Source organism: Lasioglossum baleicum, chromosome 4, assembly GCF_051020765.1.
Source record: "Lasioglossum baleicum chromosome 4, iyLasBale1, whole genome shotgun sequence".
Taxonomy (NCBI): Eukaryota; Metazoa; Arthropoda; class Insecta; order Hymenoptera; family Halictidae; genus Lasioglossum; species Lasioglossum baleicum.
In genome coordinates this window covers 4,236,199-4,256,625 of record NC_134932.1, presented here as the reverse complement: position 1 = coordinate 4,256,625, position 20,427 = coordinate 4,236,199, and the positions used below count along the sequence as shown (strand labels likewise).

The following is a 20,427-nucleotide window of genomic DNA, read 5'->3' as shown; positions in this document are numbered from 1 at the left end:
GTAATATAATAATTGCGTTTTGGTCTAGACCTTTACGAAAAGAAAAGCTAAACTGCACCACATTTACAGTTGTCCCGACGAGACGTTTTTCGTCAAGTTTACGTTTCAAGGAAAAACTCTTAATGCAAATGTACTATCTTTTCTTTTGTTCTTCACTTTTCTTTTTTAGTACGCGTGAGAAAAAAAGGTATACATGCGTCGATCTCGAATTTATTATACAATAGAGCTTCGAAATGTGTTCTCTATTTATTTTGCTGTCATTCGAGACGATGAAAGTCATCGTGTTGTATCACAAAACGTGTTCCGTAAGAAATACACGAATGTACATACATACAATACATATACAGCGTCTGCAAAAATTGATTCGCCGTTTTATTCTCGTTTTTTTTAAAAAGATCAGATAAAAACGAGTCGTTCGCGCCATCGCGAAGGACATCGATGACGTGTTTCCGCATTGCGTTACGTTTATGTTACACCTGTGTACACGACGATTGTACGTATTAAAAAGATCTGGTCTCACGATTGAAAACTGACGCAGCCACGAGTTTATATTCAAGAATACTTTTATAGAAATGTTTACACACGGTCGATCATACGAAGTCGCATTATTCCTTGAAGCGCACCCTAAAAGACGAACGGGCCGAGGACACAGACGATTACGTTATGTTAAAGAAGACGATAGAGATTGTACATTGAAAACGGTATAGAACCGAATGTATATCGTATAGGTGTAAAAAATAATGAAATTATAGACGTAGTAAACAAGTACAATTGTACGGCGTGTCAATTGTGTAATGATCGTTCGAAATTCGGCCCTGTTGACCCATTAACGATCAGTGATCCCGTTTCGCTGACTAAATTGCACGCGTCAAGCTTTTTCTCTCTATATGTCAATATACTTTCAATAATTTAAGAGTGGAATGAAACTGAAACAAGTCTATTTAAAATCTCGAGTCTTATTTCTGTTTAGGGTTTTTGAAACTGAACGATTGATACGCTATTTCTTGAGGAAATCCGTTTCTCTTCAAATTCGTCGCGCCACTCATAGACGATGAGGAATTCAACGAAAAATTATCGAAATAAAGAACACTGCGCGTTAATGGACGAAAAGACTGTCGACGAAGTAAAGGAAACTATTCCAAGCAGCTAATCCTAAGATAATGTATTTTCTTTTCTTTATTTATATAACTTCTATTTATATTAGGTATGCACGTATGTGTGATAACTAAACAGATACACGATCTTTCTGACGCAAAGAGACACTACCAGCTTTGCGATCCGATCGAAGAGCAGGAGGCTGTCGCGCTGTTAACAAACAAATAAATCAATCACAAAAAATGAAGTAACATTTTTCACTCGCTCGCTCACTCACTCACTCACTCTCCCCTCTCTTTTCTTATAAATATACCTAGATTTGCACGTAATCGTATCTGTTCAACGAATCACTCGAGTCGATCGAACTACCTATATACTTTTCGTTACGTTTGTTCTTTTTCATTTCTTGCAACGAATCCGCTACTTGAAATTGGACAGGATTTGCCTGGAGCGTTTCAAGCAGAGGATCCGTGAATCAAGATTTTTCAAAGCTGCGCAGCAGAGTCCGCAATGATTTATAATAACACGACACGTTCGTATATAATTAATTCTTTATACTTTATTACATATACATATATATATATATATATGTATATGTATATGTAATAAATATATATATGTGTGTATATATATATCTCTGTATATATATATATTTTTTCTTTTCCTTGAAAGCTTGAAAAGCGTCTTAAAAATAAATCTTCAGAAACATAGAAAGAAGATACGAACGATGAGATAAAGACGAAAATAACTATATATAACTATATAATTTGTAATTATGTATATATATATAAAAAGAAGAAGAAGATTTGATAGACTTTGACTCTATTCGGTTGCACATGCCTGGAAAAATCATATACAATTCTGACATAATTTACATATTATATACTTTGTAATTGCACAGCAGAACGAAATAGAATTTTTCATGGTTTCCGCAAGCACTCTCGGCCGATTAATTTTTTGACACGCTCCTTTTTCGCGCGCGTGTTTTGTCTGTCGTCTGACTTTCTTAGAATTGGACTTCGGTCTCAGCCTCCTGTTCTCCAATATAACTATATATAATATTCAATGCTCTTGTTCTCTCCTCCTCCTTAATAATATAATTAATAATCAAGTAAAATTTGTAAAATACAATATTATCGCTACCTATATCGTAAATTCTTAATCCTCTTCATTTATAAATAATTATAGTAGTAGTCTTCACACCATTTGTAAATTTATTATAATCGGATCTGCCGTGTTCATTTCATTTTCCTTCGTTTTCCTTTTGTTTCGAATTTAAATATTACATTTGTGCCCTTCGCACTAATTCACTTTATAAGTATTCCGAGTGACTGTGTCTCCGTGTGTTTAAGTGTATATATTTGTGTTCGTGGTGCTTTGTACCTGTGGTTTTTCTGTTCGTTTACACGTGTGTACGCTCTTGTACATGTATGTGTATGTTTCTCTGTGTATATATAATACATATAATATAACCTAAAGGACTTATTATATTTACATATGTACACGTAACAACGGTGCGTAGTCCGAATGTGTTAATAAGTTTTTTCCTCCTTTCAATCTCTCTCTCTCTCTCTCTCGCTCGCTTTCTCTCGATTTATTCGTCAATTACTACTAAGATCGACTTGTTTAAACAGAAAACGTTTACCCAGGAAAGGATGCTCTACGAATCTACGCCGGATTTGGAGGTCGTTCGGTTAATAAACTGTGCATTATGAATATCATTTCTGTATATGTATATCGTATTAACGGGAAGAGTCGATAATTAGTTAAAATTCTGGTCAGATCTTCGTGTAATCCTGCTTTCCGAGCATAAAACGCGACTATATCACTCTGTATCTCTGTCGTTTTGTAATCTAACTGTGTGGTCGTTATCCCGCTTCCATATAGAAACTTTAATCAAACTCGAACTAATTACAAAAAGCTTACAACTCTTAGGAAATAGGCTCCATTGTCAGCGATCACTACATTATTATTATTTTCTTCCTTTTTGTTCTCACTTGGCCAACCTTGGATTCGGTTTCCCCGCGCTCTCATTCTCTCTCAATCTCTCTCTCTCTTTTTTCTCTTAGTTCCTTTCTTTCGCCTCTAAAAGTGCAAAAATCGTAAGACAACTGTTTGCTTAAGAGGTCGAAGAGGAAGACGATACTAACATTACGCGTGTTTCTTACGTGTTAAAACGTTACTACGGTACGTTGTTAGTAGAAAATAATGCTAGAACGTACATCGTTGTTGTTAACACATTCAGCGCGATGTCGCGTCTCGTTCCAACAAATAATTCGAAAACTTTTGCCTATCGTTAATCGAGAACGCCCGTTGTTTGAAATAATATACGTAGGATGACCGACCGGCGACCCGTATCTAACTTGATCTATCGATTACAATAGGGGGATGGTCACCGGTAGGTGATTCCATTATTTATTCTTTCGATTAAGATCGTAGGACGATCGGATGGCTACCACACACATCGTTCTGAATATGTTAATATAATAATAGAAATACTCTTTATTCGTTATTTCAAACATTTCAATGCCCCGAGACACATATGTATATTATATGTATATAATATATATATATCTAATTTTTGTTTGTTTCGTTTAGGATTACGCGTTGCAGCACGCTAAACCGTAAATCCGTTTTACGTGATACATTTATACGACGTTTCTTACGTTTCGCGTTTCTCTTGTACTTGTCCCTCTCGAGCAAAAGTTGGGATCTTACCTGGGGGCCGTCGGAAAAAACACGCGGCTCTGTAGAACGCGGCGCACACGGCTAACGCGTGCTACCTAATGATTCAGGGTTGGCCAAGGTCTCACTCATGCTACGAATCAAGATCGTCCTCTCTCTGACTACTAAAGTACGATACCAAACCGCCGAACTCTCCCGAGCCTTCTTCGTCGTACTGTTTATTTCCGGGACCGGTGGCATCATTCGGATGGCCTTGTTGTTGGGGCGGTGGCGGTGCCTGCGGAGGCGGCGGCGGCGGCGGTTGGATGGGCGGTTGATTGTCCGCAGGTGACGAGAAATGATCCGCTGGATACGGGGAACTCTGATAGGCGGCCGCGTCGTCTGCCGTGGACATTGGCGGGGGCGGTGGATAGGCACCGTAATGGTAATTAGGAGGAGGCGGGGGATGATACGGTGAGAAGTTACCTGGAGGCCGATTAGGAGGTGGCGAGGGTTGTTGCATGTTATGGTTGACCGGCGACGCGTTCGAGAAGGGAGGCATCTGGTGTCTGGGACCCATGGGATTGTCCGCGAACCTGGATAATGGAGGAGGAGGTCCTCTGACGTAAGGGGGTGGTGGAGGGGGCGTAGGACCACCTTTGGCCAGAGGACTTCCGGCAGCTGGTGGGATCATCGCCGGTCCAGGCCCGAGCGGAGAACTACGATCCCTGTTGTTGATCGATATCGGTCCTCCCCCCGATGGAGACGGGTCCATAGGATGATGAGGCGTATGATACATTTGCGGACCAGGCACTCTCATCCTCATCGGTGGAGTTCCCGACCTTACAGCTGCGAAATGAGGCGGTATAGAAGTTTGCCCGGTTTGCCTGTACGGCGACGGAATTCTGCCGCGCGGCTGTATCTCGTAACCCGTTGTTCTAGGTCCACCCATCATTTGACTTCCAGCGTTTGGCCCACCAAAGTACTTGTGCCCCATCGCCGCGGCTGCGGCGGAGAACGATTGCGGGCTACTCGACACTGGCTGGGACTGGAGCATTCTGGTGATAACGGAAGACTGTTGCTGCTGCTGATTGTTCGGCGGTAACGTCGGGTAGACGGGCTGCTGCGAGGTTGGAGTAGTTTGCGAAGCAGGCGGCCCTTGCGTCGTGACTACGCCAGCAGGTGGTGTGGACGGTGCCGATCCGGATGTGCTGCTACCTGGTGTAGGAAGTATATTTGGTATATCGCCAGGTTTTATCTCCGGATTCGAGTCGGTGCCTATACCAATTAAACCAGCTTCAGCAGCAGCCTTGGCTGCTGCCTCTGCGGCTCTAGCTGCCTCCAAAGCTAGAGTCTTTTTACCCTTACCACGCCCTCTTCGTTTGGGTTTCATTGGGGACCCATCGGGATTGAAAAGTTGTCCGTCCGGTCCTGTCATCATGGGAATGTGTCCTTCGCTAGATCTCTCTGCCTCGGGCGTCATAATCGTTGACATAGTGGATACCATGGTGGGCGACATGTTACTCGTTACGTTCTGCGGCAAACTTCTCGGTAAACTGCTGGATAAACTGGTAGGTAAACTAGTTGGTAGACTAGTTGGTAAACTGGTTGATAGACTAGTTGGTAAACTAGTTGGTAAACTAGTTGATAAGCTAGTTGATAAACTAGTTGGTAAAGTAGCGGGCAAACTGGTAGGTAAAGCGGTAGGTAAAACTGTAGCGTTCAAACTAGGAGCGCCGTCCCTGCGCATTTGTTCCGCAAGGATTTCAGCTTTGCTCCGGCGACCCCTTTTCTTCTTTTTCGGTACCTCGCCGTCGGTACCTTCTGGCGCGTTTGGATCTCGTTGTCTCTCGGCCGCAAGTATTTCCAACGCCTTCAACCGCGCTTTCTCCAACTTTTTCGCCTCGCGTTCTTCTTTCTTCTTCTTTTTTGCTATTTCAATGGCAGCAAGCTCCAGTTGTCGCCGACCGTACTCTTCGTCTTCCATCATCATCTGTTCGAGTTGTTCGTCGTCTAAATCTGCCAATTCGCCAGGACCGAGTCCCGTCAGCGAACCCTCTGGAACATCCCCGCTAAAAGAACCCGCCACCGACATAGTCGTACCAGATAGTCCGACGTTTTCCGAAAGATTATCGTCTATTTTCGAATCGATATCCGCTATAGGATTGTCCATAACGTTAACCATCAGATCCTTCTCTCCGTCTTGGTCGTCTTTTCTTTGCATCATCGAGCCGACCAAAAAGTTTTGCTTTCGCGCCTTATTCTTACTACCAGGTTTAGGGCCCGGTTTCTTTCGCTGTTTCGGCGTTCCGTCGTTTATCGTTTTTCGTTTACCTCCAGGACTTTTGCTTTTCCCTGGCTTCCTGGCTTTTGGAGATTTGTTTTTTAATTTGTGACCATCTTTTTTTGGATTATATATGTCCCCTACAATATATAATACAATATTACAGTTCGGATTAAATAGTATCACCGTGAAAGCTTCAGGTTCAAACTAACGAGAACACATGCTTCTACAAGCTACCTGAATCGGAATCTTTCTCAACGTCTTCGTTTGCATCTTCGCCGTCGTTCACAACGAATTCGTCTTCACTTTCACCAGTTCTTCTCAGTGCCTTTTTCAGCTCCTGTAACGTTAGACAAGACATGTTTTTACCCTTTTACATGTCCAGATTTTTCTGCATTCAGTACGATTATATATTATTTGATTACCTCTTCGCTGTCCGACGCTATTTCCTCTTGATAATTAATTTTTCTCCCCCGAGTTCGCCTGCCTAAAATTTCTTCTTCCTCCGGCTTGTTTTCATCGGGAAGTCCACCGTATATGATCTGAAAGTGTTCGATTGAATTCGAATTAATCTGGTCAAATAAATATAAAATACCAAATGATCGCAATGCAATATATTGTACAATAGTTTACATACTTTTCTACGTATTACCGGGGAATTCTTTGGTTTCGTCGACATCTCCTGAAAGAAAAGAAGAAAATAACGAAATGAATTGAAGTATGCAAGAATAAGGGAAGATTTCGTAATAGATCTTCGCTCACTCTCTTTTTCTTCTGCTGCACGACTTCCTGGACCGGTAGAACCGTTGGTATTTCAGGCATTTCTGCGTCTCCATCCCCACACATTTTCTCGTCTTTTACTTCCTTCGTGTCCACAATCTCATTATTCTTATTCATATTTTCAACTTTGATCGAGTCTATCGTTTCCTCGGAAGCTACAGTTTTCTCACTTTCGACTTGCGATTGCGGTTCAAGCACCATCTCCTCGTTCGACTCCTCGTTGTCGCTTTGATTATCAGATTCGATGATACGTTTTCTCTTTTTTTTCTTCTTACTACTCTTGGTTTTTGGCAACGCCCTGTGTCTAGACGTAAATATGGTTCTACTCCTAAAACGAATGTACAATAAGTTCGGACCATCGATCATTATAAGCATAATAACCATGATATCTTACTTTTTCTTTCTCTGTCGCCACGAGTTGTCGCTATCTTCGTTATCAGAGTCCCAAGCAGATCGAGATTTCTTCCTCTTTGGTCTATCGCTTTCCTCGCTATCGTCGTTTACTGTGAACAATTCGTTATCCAAACACTCGTTGCCTTACATAATTCCTTACACATTATCCTTAGTTAGTTAGTTTTGAAGTTGTTGCTTTCTTTTATATATCTGTACTTACTAAAGTCCTCTTCGTAGCGCATAGTTCTGGCACGAGTACTTCTACGAACCGATCGCGAATCTCCCTTTTTCCCGCGTCGTTTCACATCAGCGAAATTACTTTCTTCGGAGGAAGAAAGATGATCATAGAAATCTTCTTCGTCATCCGAACTTGTACCTTTGAAGTCTTCGTCGCTTTCTGGATCATCGTCGCTGCTTATGTCCAGACTATTCAGTTTCCGGTGTTTCTTGCGCGACAATATTTTCCTTACTCTTCCCTTGTGCTCTTCCTCCTCGTCGTCCATACCGTCATCTCCTTCGATTTTGTATTCTTCGTCGCTGTCTTTCTCCGATTTCTGGTCAACATTGTTTTTGCTCTCTTGCGTCTCCTCCATATTTGATTCTTCTGTTTTAAAATGGAGCTGCTGAAAGATTTCATTAATTGAAGGGGAAACCTTTTCAAGCAATACGAACGGATGCACGATTAATAATTTTACCTCTGCTTCCTCTTTCTTCGCGTTTACTATAGTCGCTATGTCCTTCCCTCTTCCTTGGTTTCCGGCACCCTGGACCGCCTCCACTTCGTCCTGAATCGCGGCATTAATCATGGCGTCGTAATCGTTGAATTTATACCTGTTTGCAGATCTCCTTTCGCGTAACTGATACACAGGCTCGCTTTCTTCGCTGGACGATGTTTCCGAACTCGAAGAAGAGGAAGCGGTTGACGATTCTACACAAAATTCTCCACATGTTACATATACTCCGACAATTATGCCAAACCATAAATTAAACAACAGAACTCATACTATAAAACTTTGAAGAAAATACACGATACCATTGTCAGACTCTTGACTAGATGCTTTCGACTCTCTCTGGCGCGGCGATTCATTCTTCTGTAGAACATTGTCCAAGCTTATACCGACGAAGGCTAGTCTTTTCTTCCGTAACACTTCGTTCTCGTGTCGCTTCGCCAACTGGTCGTACGTTTTCAAACTTTCTTGCAATTTTACCACTAATAAATTCTGAAATAAACGTTACAATTGTGCGGTCAATTTCGCATAATGTAATTTACGTTGAACACGCCGATTCTAGCGAACAATTAACTTACATGTTGACACGGTGGACAGAACCAATCGCCTTCGGGTATTAGCATAAGCGCAGGCCGAAGACAAGAACAATGCCAGCCTTTGTCGCAAGAATCGCACAAAAGTATCCACTCCGGGTGATCCGCTTTGTCACATTTTTGACAAGCGTACTCGTCGTCTGCTTCTTCGACGTCGCTCTGAGCTAAAGATCCAGAGAAAAGATTCCGTCACGAAATGTTTTTGCGCAACGATCGAAACCACGGTCGTATCAAATTAATTACGGTATAATACCTTTTTGGGCAGTTCTAGCTCGTCTCAGTGGTTCGGACTCTTGATCTTTTTCAAGGTCACTTTCCGGTGAAAATTCATGGTCGCTCTTGAACAGCAAAGATCCTTCGCTCTCTATCTCTTCTTCTTCATCATCTTCCTCCTCGTTTTCGTTTTCTTCATCGCTGCTAGAACCCGAGGAACTTTGCCAAGGATTCGATTCGTTAAATTTTGACAGCGCTTTCTTCTTCTTTCTTTTTCTTCGTTTCTTCTTGGACTTTTTTTCTTTCTCTATTTCCTTTATCACAACTTCTTCCTCGCTTTCAGGCTGCAAATTATTACAATAACTTTCGTTGTTACACGATACGCTGATAAAAATAAGAAATTTGTTGAAAAAGAGAAGAAAAGAAACGAAAGAAAGGAAAGGGGAAAAGAAAATAAGAATATGTGAAAATGTACTTTTTGCTTCTTCCGTTTCTTCTTCTCGGAGGAATCTTTTTTCTCTTTTTTGTCGTCTTTCATAGTCTCTTCCTCGATTCTTCTCTTATCTGCTTCTTCCTTGATCTTCAATTGCGCTATTCTTCTAGACTGTCTGACTGGTGTCTCGTTCGGGGTTGCTCCCGACTGTACTTCGGCAATGTCTCTTCCAACCTCAAGACCCAGTACCATTTTTCCTATGAAAAAGAAAAGAATATTTGCAAATGTAGCGCCAACACGACACTGCGTTAGAGCGTCGTCGATATAACCGAGATTGAGAAGTCGTAATTGGTAAAATAATTGATGTCCGCTTACTTTTCTTTCGCTTTTTCTGCGATATCGGCGTCTGATTCAAAGAATCGTTGGTGGTCGGCGTTTCATCGAGCTGGATGACGCAGCTGCCGTCGCCGACGTCGTCGCCTCCGTCGGGCGATACCACTTCCAGTACCTGATCGGTGGTTCTTTGCGATTCGTTGTGCTTTGGTCGAGTGGAACGCGCGTTTCCCCTATAACCGCGTCTCCGTCTTCCTCTAGGACGGCCTCTCGCCTTTCGTTCGAACACAATCGAACGAGCGATACCCTGGTCGTCGCTGACATCCTTCACTTCCTGTTCCTCGAACTTTCCCGAACTATATTTCACAGTCTCGTCTTCCGAGCTTATCGTGACGACGCGACATTTCTCGACGGTTCGTCGCGATTGTCTATCAGCCGTACGTTTCTCGCGTAACCTTATCCTCTTGCTTTCCATCCCCATTTGCCTGATTTCCCTGATATCCCTAATTTCCCGGATTTCCTCGTCCTCTTGTTTTCCCGTGTCTTCCGAATTCGATTCGTGAAAACTGTTGCGCCTCTTACGAGAAACCTTTGGCGGCTCCGTAGTGTCCAACTTCCATCCATCGTAAATAAGTTCGGACACGGGTTTGACGCGTAAACCTATCCTGGGCACAGGAGGGACAACGGTGTCGTTCTCGTCTACTCTTTTCGAGGTATCCTCGTCGGTGCACGCTAAAGGATCGACTTCTTCGGGCGCGTTACTAAACAGATTATCATCGTTATCCAAGCCCATCGAGTCATCCGACACTAGAGAGATTGTTTTGATTTCGATGCTTTGTATCTCCGACTTCTCTTTCTTCTCTCCGTCCTTAACGCTGGTTTTTCCTTGATCTTCGACCGCCGCACCGTTACCCGCTGCTACGGAAACTGTGTTCGATTCGCCTTTCGTTACCTGTGCTAACCTAATGTCGGAGACAGCGACGTCCTTGTTTACTTTCACTTCGGTCACTGCCACCGAATGGACATCCACTTGTTTGTAAATACCCGTACGCTTATCCGATTGCGCTATGGAACCCGTTAAATTCTCTAATACTTGCTCGCTGGATTCTATACAGAGGGGTTTTGATTTTAACGGAGGAACATCATCAGTTTCGGAAACGTCGCGCAGTCTTTTATTAGTTTCCTTTTTCGATTCGTACTTCGCAGCAACGGTTTCCGGTGTTGACAGTTTCGTCTTCGAAATTGCCGTACCGTCGTTTTCGTTGAACGCGGTACTCGCCGAGGGAGAAACCCTCGCAACAGTTTCATTAATAGCCTGCAGAGGTTTGTCAAATTTTTCATGATTCTCCAAAGCGTTATTCAAGCTATCCGACTTCTCAGACTTCTCCGGTTTATCAGAATTCACGAATTCTAGATTATCCGTAGGCTTCAAATCTTCCGGTACAGCTGAAACACTGTTCTTGCGTATTTCAGATGAATCTATGCTCGAGGATACATTGCCGAATTTCAGTGGTGAAGTATTTGCTACCGGATGAACGGATGCATCGACTTTCGGTGATTCTTTGGTCAAGCCACTCTCGTCGTGCAAACTTCTATTGGTTTCCTTTTGTTTGTCACCGAAGTCTGGCAATTTGCGGATCCTTTTCCGCGGTTCCGATTCAGATTCAGATTCCGATTCCGATTCTGATTCCGATTCGGACTCCGACTCCGACTCGGACTCCGATTTCGCGATTTCCTCCGTGACATACTTTATTTTGTCGTTCTTAAGAAACTTGATGTCATTATCCAGACTTGTTATCAATTTTCCTTCAAGAGGTCTCAAGCTCTGCTCTTTTAAATTTTCATCGGATTCCTGATCGTTGACTAAACTAGACTCGCTAGTCTGGACGTCTTCTCTAGTCAGCTTCGGAGGTTCAATTTCATTTACAGAGTCTACCGTTATGGAATTTGTTTTTTCTTCGAGAATCAGGTTCTCCACTTTTTCTATAGCAGGAACTGAACTTTCGTTTTCTTCTAGAACGTCCACAGCATCTATCGAATTGTTGGTTTTGATTGATATCGAATCTGTACATTCTTTATTCACTTCGTTACACGTAGTTCCGGCGTCCACCTCGGGAGAAACCGTCGATGATACGTCGGTTCTCGTTAATACCGCCGCATCATCGCGTTTGTCCTCGGTTAAGTTATTTCGATTTTTAGTTTCGCTTACCGATACGACTGGTTTATCGTTCGAATCATCTTCCGCGACATTGGAATTTTCTTCTTCTTTTTCTACCGTTTCTTCGTCGATTGTTTCCTTCTCTTTGTGCTCCGGTTCTTCGATTATTATTCTTCCGTTATCCTTCTCGGACGCTTCGTTCGATGGATTCGCAGCGTCACTGTTCGGAATCGATTCTTCCTCTCGATCGCCGTCTCTTTCGATTTGCTGTTTGTTGTCAACCGCCAATTCCGACACAGGTTCCGCCAGGTTATCGAGAATCGAATTATTCTTCGTTTTAAGCGATTCGGTTCCAACAGATTCGAAAACATCGTCGCTGCCATCGTTCGAATCGCTGCTTTCGTAATTTGCAACCAAAGGTTGTTTAATTTTCGATTCCTCAGACTTCGCAGATTCCTCACCGACGACAACCGACTTGCCTTCTGCCTCTGGCTTTGTTTTACTCTCTGATGTTTCAACGTCCTCGCTTACAGTTCCATCGACAACGCTTAGTACACTTTCCTTCCGAGTTTTCTGATCGCTCTGTTCCTCGGTAGACGTCGAAACAACTTTGCAAGGATTCGCGTTATCGTTTTCTGGACTCGCGACCTGGTTTTCTACCACTGTGTCAGGAGATGTTTTCCGAACACTCGCGGAATCGGCGTTCTCCGTTTCCTCCTCTCGAGATGGCGAAGCGACATTGACGACAACATTGGCGTTTCCTTCTTCGACGGAAGATGAACGTATGTCGGACAAAGTTTCGCTCGCGGAACATACGCTTTCCTTGTCGAGGAGTTTGGTCGATTTTTGATCAGCAGAGGCACTTTGATTTTCCAATGCGGCGTCGTCATGCTCGTTCGCAGTTTCAGCCGAGTTGGATGAACTTTCATCTTTCGTATCATCGACAACAGCGCGATAGTCGTCGTTAGATTTGGATGGTTGTTTAAAGTTATTTGTGTCAGGTACTGTCGATGGTAATGCATCGGAAATAAGACACTCGTCTTTCGACTTCTCAGAATCTGCTTGCGCTTCGACACTCTGACACAGGGATATGTTTTCTACGCGACCAGCATCCGAACTACTTATCGTAGAGACTAACGTGTCTTTGTCGCATTCTCCGGCCGATTCCGAACTGGTAACAGCTGCAGAATTGTCCGCGGAATCGAGACTGGTGTTAACATCAGGCACAAATTTTTCTACGACCGAGTCAACTAACGGATTCTTTTTCGCTTCCTCGGAATTTCCAAGATCTTCGTTTTGCGCTTTGACGTCCTGCGAGACATCGCCAACGGTCTGTTTGCTCGCTGTACCACGATTAAAGCTCGCCGAATCAGTCTGATTCCTCGCAACTTCCTGTTGATCGTTGCTACTTTCCGAGAAAGTGTTCGCATCTTCACCCTGCTGTTCGCTAATCGTCTCGCCGAAGGAATCGGATCCTTTTTCGGCAGGCTGTTCCTCTAACTCCTTACCCGCGGAACTATCCACTCGATGATCAGCGGAACATTCGGGTTTGTCCACGCGAGTCGAACCAGAATCGCAATCGTTATCATTGTCGTATCCTGTTTCAAGCTGCGAACTCGAACACGAATCGTTAAGGGACGCTGAATTCGTTTTCGATTCGGAGTTTTCATCGAGCGTTTTGCAATCGATTTTCCTCTCCGAACAAGAGATCGGGGTTTCGCTAGTTTTGACAGTGTTATCTTCGACGCCCGACGTTTCATTTCGCGATTGCGATTCGACAAACGTGCTGCACTCCTCGTCCAATGTTTGACGTTGCGTCGACTCGATCGATGACTTTTCATTTGAACGATCTTGGCTCAAGTCGTTCGAATTCGAGTCGGGCTTCGAATATTTGTCCGTGTCGTGTTCGCTACTGGATATAGGATTTTGTACAGTATCGCCGATGGAGGATTTCACATTTTCTTCGGGTTTCGACATCGATTTAGACTCGATTTCGGGCTTGGATTCGAGTTCCGGCTTAGGGTCGGACTCAGGCTCGGGCTCGGACGATTTTATCGCGCAGTATTCTTCTTCCATGGAATATTTCGAAGAAACGGACTGCTCCCATGCGTCGGTTGGCCCTTCGGCCAATTCTATCCTGCTTTTATTGTCATCCTCGCACAGTTCACTGTCCGATTCGGATGTATACGATTTGATCTTCAAAGAATTATTGTTGGTCTGCGTTACGTCAAAGTCGTCCGATTTGTAGGAAGCGATCACGACATCTTCGATAGGTTTCGACGAAGAAACACACTCGTACTGCAACGTGTCCGATTTCGATTGTATAGTTGTCGAAACGGTATGATCGGATTGCGATTCGAGTGCTTCCGCTCTCGAAGTGTACGATATACAATTAGGCCCAAAAAAAAATCTTGGCGGCGACGTGGCGGGTTTACATTCATTGTCTACTTTTTCCGTTGGGAAAGCGTCCGCTGCCGCCACCGCCGCCGCCGCCTCTTGTGAAACTTTATCGTTCATCGAACGCGTCGAAAGCGTCGAAGGTGTCGCTTCCGATGTGTCCGCTTGACACGAGGATATAGACGAATCGCATTGCATCGCGGTGTCGTCTTGGCTAGTCGAATGTTGTTTCTGTCCGGTAGAATTTTCTCCGATTTCTTCTTCCGCATCCTCCTGTAATTTTGCGTTCTTGATATTTACAGAGTTTCCGTCCACATCGATGTCGACGCGTTGTCTCCCACTCGTAGAATCCTCGCATTCGGCTTCGTCTTTCTTCGATGATATGTCTTTTTCATTTGATATGATACTACTGTCGCACTCGGTTTTCTCGCTTGGTTTTCCGACGTCCCATCTCGATATCCTCTTCGCGGAACTGTTGCTGTTCTTCGGTATAATCTGAATACCCAACGTCGGCTTGAACTTTGGCTTTTCCTGCGAAGAACCAACTTGACAATTGGTCTTCACGTTAGAGATGCTGGAAAGCGACTGAGGAAAGTTTCTGTTCAACTTGATCGAAGGTTTGTTCGTCGTTACCAACGAACCGCCGGTTGTTATTTCGTTTAGAAGCCTGTCGTCGGATAATGTTTTATTGTTCGCCGACAGAGACGAGGCAGCCGAGGTAGCCGAGGAGTCAGCTTCGTTTTTTGATTCGTTGCTTTGTATATTCTTATTGTCGGCCGGGGTCGACGACGCGTCCTCGCCAGGGTTACCCGTCTGGCATTCTTCCCCGGATCCTTCGCCGTAAAAAAAAACCGTCGGTTCTTCGACCGCTTCGCCGATCCCGGGATTGACAGCGTCGCAGTCGCTGCCGGATCCTTCGCCTTGGATCATCATCAACGGTTCTTCGATGGCTTCGCCGACTTCGTCTCTCCAATTTCTGCCGATCAATGGTATTTTATCCATGGATCCTCTGATCGGTATCACGTCGGCTCTTAATCTCTTCAGCACGTCTTGTTGTATATCGTCCCCTCCTTCTATCGGACGCTTCACCGGTGCCGCGTTCATCCTCAACGACGTTATCTTGCTCGGATCCGGAAGCATCGTGTAGTTGGGTAACCTGTGGTCTTCCTTGGTCGGCAATCTTGCGGTATTGTGATACGGTGTAGAGGCCATTTCATAAGCGGGAAACGACATTTGTCGTTTACTCAAGTCTGCCACCATCGCGTGATTACGCATCATTACGGTCCGGGCATCGTACAGTGAATTCGTAACCTCTGGTTTGTTCAGCTTCTTCGTACTAAGGTCCATCTCCCTGTGTTGGAAATCTTGGGACCTGTAACCGGGGGAAGGTAAATCTATACCCTTGTGAAATTTTCGACTAGATAAATCTATTCCGGAGAAATCCATCGGCCTGTTTTGTTCGTTAGCACCTTCCCAGCCTCTGGGCGATGTGGACAAGTCCATACCTCTGTGCCCTCTGAGCGCGTTCACTTTCTCCGTTTGACTTCTCGCACAGAAATCTTGCGGTAACCTATCGTCGTCTCCGTTCGCCGTGTTTCCTCCTACGATACTACCCGATCTTGCCAAATGCTCGGCTATTTTCTCCAAAGATTTCGCGCCGCTCGGTTTCTCGAGCTTCTCCGATTGTATCCTGACGAGGTTCGCAGCCAGCTGATCGATCGGTTTCACCGATAATTTACTAAGCGTCGTTGGTATATCCGTTGATGGAAACGAGAGACTATTTTTACCGGACAACTTGTCCACCGTTGTTGGTCTCACGATTTGTTCCATTAGATCTTCGTGTTTCTTCACATTCAGTCCTGTACTCGCTGGCGCTACCCCAACAGCCAGCTTCTCTTCGTGCGATTGTTTCGTTTCAGCCATGTTTACCAACTTGAGGGGAGACGTGATAACAGGTGTTTCGATCGATTTAACAGGCAATAACTCTTCCGTATTAACTTTCGAACTGCACACCGTCGTCGCATGTTCTTCGGATTTAGTCGTAGCATTAGGTTTAGCAGTAGCAGCGGCGTCAGCGTTAGCAATAGCATTAGCATTAGAATTAGTATTCGATATATTAAAAACCGTAGTAGTCGCACTAATCGCAGTTTCTTGAGGTATGTTCGTTTCCCTTTCTTGAGACGCGGTCGATTCTTTCCCCAATATCGTATCGACTTTGCCGTTAACAACTTTCAGGGGAGACGCCGATACCGAGGATGGTGTGGCAACATTATTTGATTCCGCTACTTGATTTTCTATTATTTCCTGAGAATCGTCTTCCTCCGTGTTTTGTTTAGAACTTTCGTCGTTTGTTACCTCATTCTCGGCCTCCATTTCTTCCTCGACACGATCGACTCGGTCGGCATTACCTTGCTGCCGTTCGTCTTCACGATATCCAGCTCTAGATAGATCCTTTCCTAATTCCTTCTCGTCCGAACCTTCGACTGGAACACCATTCCCTTGTACGGTCTCATCTTCCAAACTGGGGGACGTTGTTACTTGCCCCGTGTCGATGATAGGTTTTTCAGAAATTTCTAAACTATTGCTATCCTCGTTGATCGGAATAGCTGCGATCTCGCCATTCGACAAGGTGTTTATTAGATTGACAACGCTCTCTCGATCCCTGGTGTTAACAAAACATTAACTAAGCAACTACTCTGAAATATATTTAGAAGCTGTTTCAAAGTAAAACTTACTTAGCTACCAGCTCCCAATTTTCTTCGTCTAAATCTTCCCTATACACTCTTATATTGCACTCTTCGTCGAGTTGACACCAATACGCCAAACCAGATTTATCTTTGCCCAATGGTTCCACACGTAATTCGTTAGCTGCCAGTTTATTCACCTCGTTTTTAAACTTCTGATTCAAGTCGAATTGCGTTTCCAAAAGAACCTGCAACGACAAAGACTTTTTGTGTACGGCGGGATGGGACTGTGTAAATTTTAACAGAAATTTAGTGCAAATATAATATCAATCGTTGTTTGTTCTTATTTATATATCAAACACGCTCGATTAAGCTTGTTTATACTTTGAGTAGGCGTAGTTTCACTGCGATGCGAGCCTTTTTATAGCCAAAACGTTCGAGCTCCCATCCATCCTGATTAGAATACGTATGGCAGAACTTGACCAATGCTCGTTCCCATTTTTCCGGTGACACGGTTTTACGTGTTTTGCGCAACAATTTGATGTGCAGGTCTATCAATTGTTGCGGTACTATAACAAGAACGATCAATTGTAATTGAAACGCACACATACACCGATGTATTAAACAATCATTTTTATTCGTACACATTCGGATAATAAATTTATTGGTAAATACTTGTATTGTCCTATTTAAAAAAGAAAAACATTACGTGTACGTATTTTTCAACAATTTCTTTCGCATCGTAGAAATTATTGTCGACTGGTTAGGACTTAACCAATTTAGAATATGAATAGTAATTGTCTTATTACACTAAACAGACTAATAAGTAGACTGCAGAATTCAAAAAAGGCTAGAATATAAAATTCGATAGAATTTTGTACAGTTTCCATTTGTTTTTAATCTGCAAAGGCTGTTTCCGTTAAAAATATGGATTTTATTTAATTCCACTTTCTCAAGATTTGTTGACAAAAATTGGAAAATGCAAGAACATCCGCAGTCTACTAATAAGTAAAGAAGGAAAGTGTATTTAGATTGTGGAATAAATAATGATAAAGGATATAGAGTTAACTGGAAGAATAGAGAAGAGTAAAAGACCTTAACCGTTAAAACTAAGTTCACAGTTAAAACTGCATTGGATATTTTGATGTTCTCCTGTCAAAAATGTTCTGTTTTAATAATGGTCTGGGTTATCAAACTATGTCGCGACAATGAAAATTTTTTGTTAACTATTCGAATGAAAAATAATGGTTGATTCGAAATTTCCAATGATATAAGATTATCGATGAAAATCAACAAAGAGACGCGGCTGTAAAAAATAAAGAAAATATTTCTGTAGCCGTATACGTATAAATGTATGTGTGTATATGTATATTCGAAGGACCGCCACGCGATTCATAACTGGCAATCACGTGTAACCGACATTGACAACAACGGAGGTGGCAGCACGGGAGAAAATAACAACAGAGGAGTGAGAGTAAATCGAACCCGCCTGTCAATAATATTATTGAAGCATATCGATGAATCGTAACTGTTCGGAATAATTCTACACGGTTGATTCATTAGAATTAGTTGAATCGTAACCGACAAAGAATAGAGAAGAATAAAGAACGAGAGAGAAATTGGTGAAAAATTACGAGTAGAATTCCGCTAGAAAGAAAAAGGGATAAAAACAGAGTGACGAGTAGCGTGTTTACCCCGTTGATACAGTATTCGAATGATACCGTACGGTATCGAAAAAGCTGGTCAAGTTTGGGAGAATGGGAATAAATGATAAATAAGAAGAATATATAGGATTTGAAAGGAAGGCGGATAGAAAAACGGTAATATCGCATGCGAAGCGAGACTTTTGGCCTCGCGGGGGCGGGTCAGTCATCCTCTCTCGCTCTCTCGCGCTCATTTCTACGCATACACGTATGCAGAACTCGAGTTTACTCACCATCCTGCGTGTTCTCGAGCATCTCTTGAAGGCGCGCGATATCCGGATAAATGATGCCGCAGGACTTGCCAAAGCACTCGAGGAACGAGCAGATCACAGCGAAATTTGGGTCACTCGCGCAAGAGGCTTCGTTATCGGACGCCATTTTTCCGCCGCTTCTCTCTGGGCCCGTCGCCGCTAGGCGATACACTACGCTAGGCGGCCTAACAACTCGCGTATCGCATTTTCGTGAAATCGTCTCCGCTGGTCGAGAGTCGAGAGACCGAGCGGTTACGGGGCCCCCTTTGCAATCGATAAAAACGTTGAAATACGTCTCGAAACTGATGAAACGCCGGCCTTTTAACGAACGTTTCCAAACGCCGCTTCCCGCTTCTCGTCGCTTCCCTCGTCGCTTCACTCACCAGTCACCAGTCACCAGTCACCAGTCACCAGTACCTTTCGTCCGATGTTTCTCTCTCTTTCTCGCTTGCTCTCTTACTCTCTTACTCCTTCTACCTGGTGCTCACGGCTCATGGCTCACGGCTCACACCCGCATCGAGAAACCACAAGCGGATGGCCGACGCAAACTAGCACACGCGCGCTTTTGCGTCACAGAAACAGCAGATTGAAAAAAAAAATAATAAAACAGGGCAATTGGGAAAACGAGAAGCGAGGCAAACAAACCCCGTGGACCGCGCGCAAAACCTTGTTTTTATTCTTGTTCTTGGAACTTTCACGCTTTGTTGTCGGTATTGTTTCAAGAAAACGAGAATGGGCTTTCTCACTCTCTCCTTCTAGTTCACTTCGCACTTTTCCACATATCACGATGCTCGACCGCAAACACACCGATACACAGAGCCAAGCAGAGATCGTTGCGCCTCTCGAGTACAACATACAACCACGACGACAACGACGACAATGACGCGTATAAGTGTGCGTGCATGTTCATGTTCATGTGCATGAGTGTGCGCGCGCGATGTGTCGTGTCGTGTCGTGTAGTATCGTGTATGCACGCGCGGAGGACGCGCGCGCACGCATGCACCTTCACTCGCAATAATAACGATGCACGTAATCGCGGGGTATCGCGTTCCCCGGACACGTTACTCGCACCTCGCCGTTCCGTCGGCGAGAATCCTCGTTGTTCTTGAATCACTGGCTGTAACAGGAAAAATAATCACCTCTACGCAACCACAACAACAACGAAAACCGTCCCCCTTCCTTGCACTGGTGGCGCACTGGACATCGCCTTCGGGTCCGGGCTACGAAACATTTGGGGGGTTCTCAACCTCGAGTTCTAACCACTTCTAACCGTTCCCACACCGAATTACCTACAATCTACAACTACAACGGCTTTAACCTGCATTTACCGAAGCTACTTTTTCCCACTTGTATTTACGAACATTCAAAACTACCCCCCAGCATGCTTTCGTTCATTGTACAATCGCATCCGTAAACGCTGATTCTAAAACGATTCCTCGGAATCGGAAGCATCGGAAGTAAGTTGTTAATCGATCTCACGTCGATAGTAACTATATATATGTTCATTGATTTTACAAATGTTTGCATTCGAATGATTTCGAACTTTTACAAATATTTTGTCGAATGATCGTTTCGTTGAATATATTTATTATCAAGTATATATATATGTTGGGCAGCATTGTATGTATTCTATTGTCGCAGTTTATTTGGTCTGTTTTCCATCGTATCACAAATCATTTACAACTGCGTTCGCTTCTGAACCAGACAGTACTATCTTT

The 20,427-nt window shown here is 43.7% G+C and overlaps 1 protein-coding gene across 3 annotated transcripts; it reads right to left on the bottom strand.

Annotated features, from left to right (window-relative positions):
* Nucleotides 1-1,153: 1,153 nt before the first annotated feature.
* LOC143207665 (uncharacterized) lies at nucleotides 1,154-19,898 on the bottom strand. Of its 3 annotated transcripts, XM_076421337.1 has the most exons (17): nucleotides 18,692-19,897; nucleotides 17,140-17,324; nucleotides 16,807-17,003; nucleotides 9,559-16,733; nucleotides 9,226-9,440; nucleotides 8,791-9,094; nucleotides 8,523-8,701; nucleotides 8,250-8,436; nucleotides 7,912-8,144; nucleotides 7,437-7,839; nucleotides 7,218-7,326; nucleotides 6,806-7,151; nucleotides 6,681-6,725; nucleotides 6,469-6,585; nucleotides 6,281-6,383; nucleotides 5,128-6,183; nucleotides 1,154-4,977 (listed from the first exon to the last, which is right to left on the bottom strand). In XM_076421337.1, exons 1-17 carry the CDS (start codon nucleotides 18,834-18,836, stop codon nucleotides 3,914-3,916), a joined length of 12,063 nt encoding a protein of 4,020 aa, XP_076277452.1. In that variant the 5' UTR covers nucleotides 18,837-19,897; the 3' UTR covers nucleotides 1,154-3,913. The 3 variants fall into 3 exon arrangements, with proteins under 3 accessions (XP_076277452.1, XP_076277451.1, XP_076277450.1); XM_076421336.1 differs by having other exon boundaries at nucleotides 1,154-6,183; nucleotides 7,437-7,836; nucleotides 18,692-19,898; XM_076421335.1 differs by having other exon boundaries at nucleotides 1,154-6,183; nucleotides 18,692-18,849.
* Nucleotides 19,899-20,427: the final 529 nt, after the last annotated feature.

Coding starts and splice junctions, on each gene's coding strand:
- LOC143207665 (XM_076421335.1), bottom strand. CDS start 18,836: ATGGCGTCCGATAACGAAGCCTCTTGCGCGAGTGACCCAAATTTCGCT. Junction 8,702..8,790: donor AGCTAGAACTGCCCAAAAAG/GTATTATACCGT, acceptor CTGGATCTTTAG/CTCAGAGCGACGTCGAAGAA. Junction 7,327..7,436: donor GCGCTACGAAGAGGACTTTA/GTAAGTACAGAT, acceptor AATTGTTCACAG/TAAACGACGATAGCGAGGAA.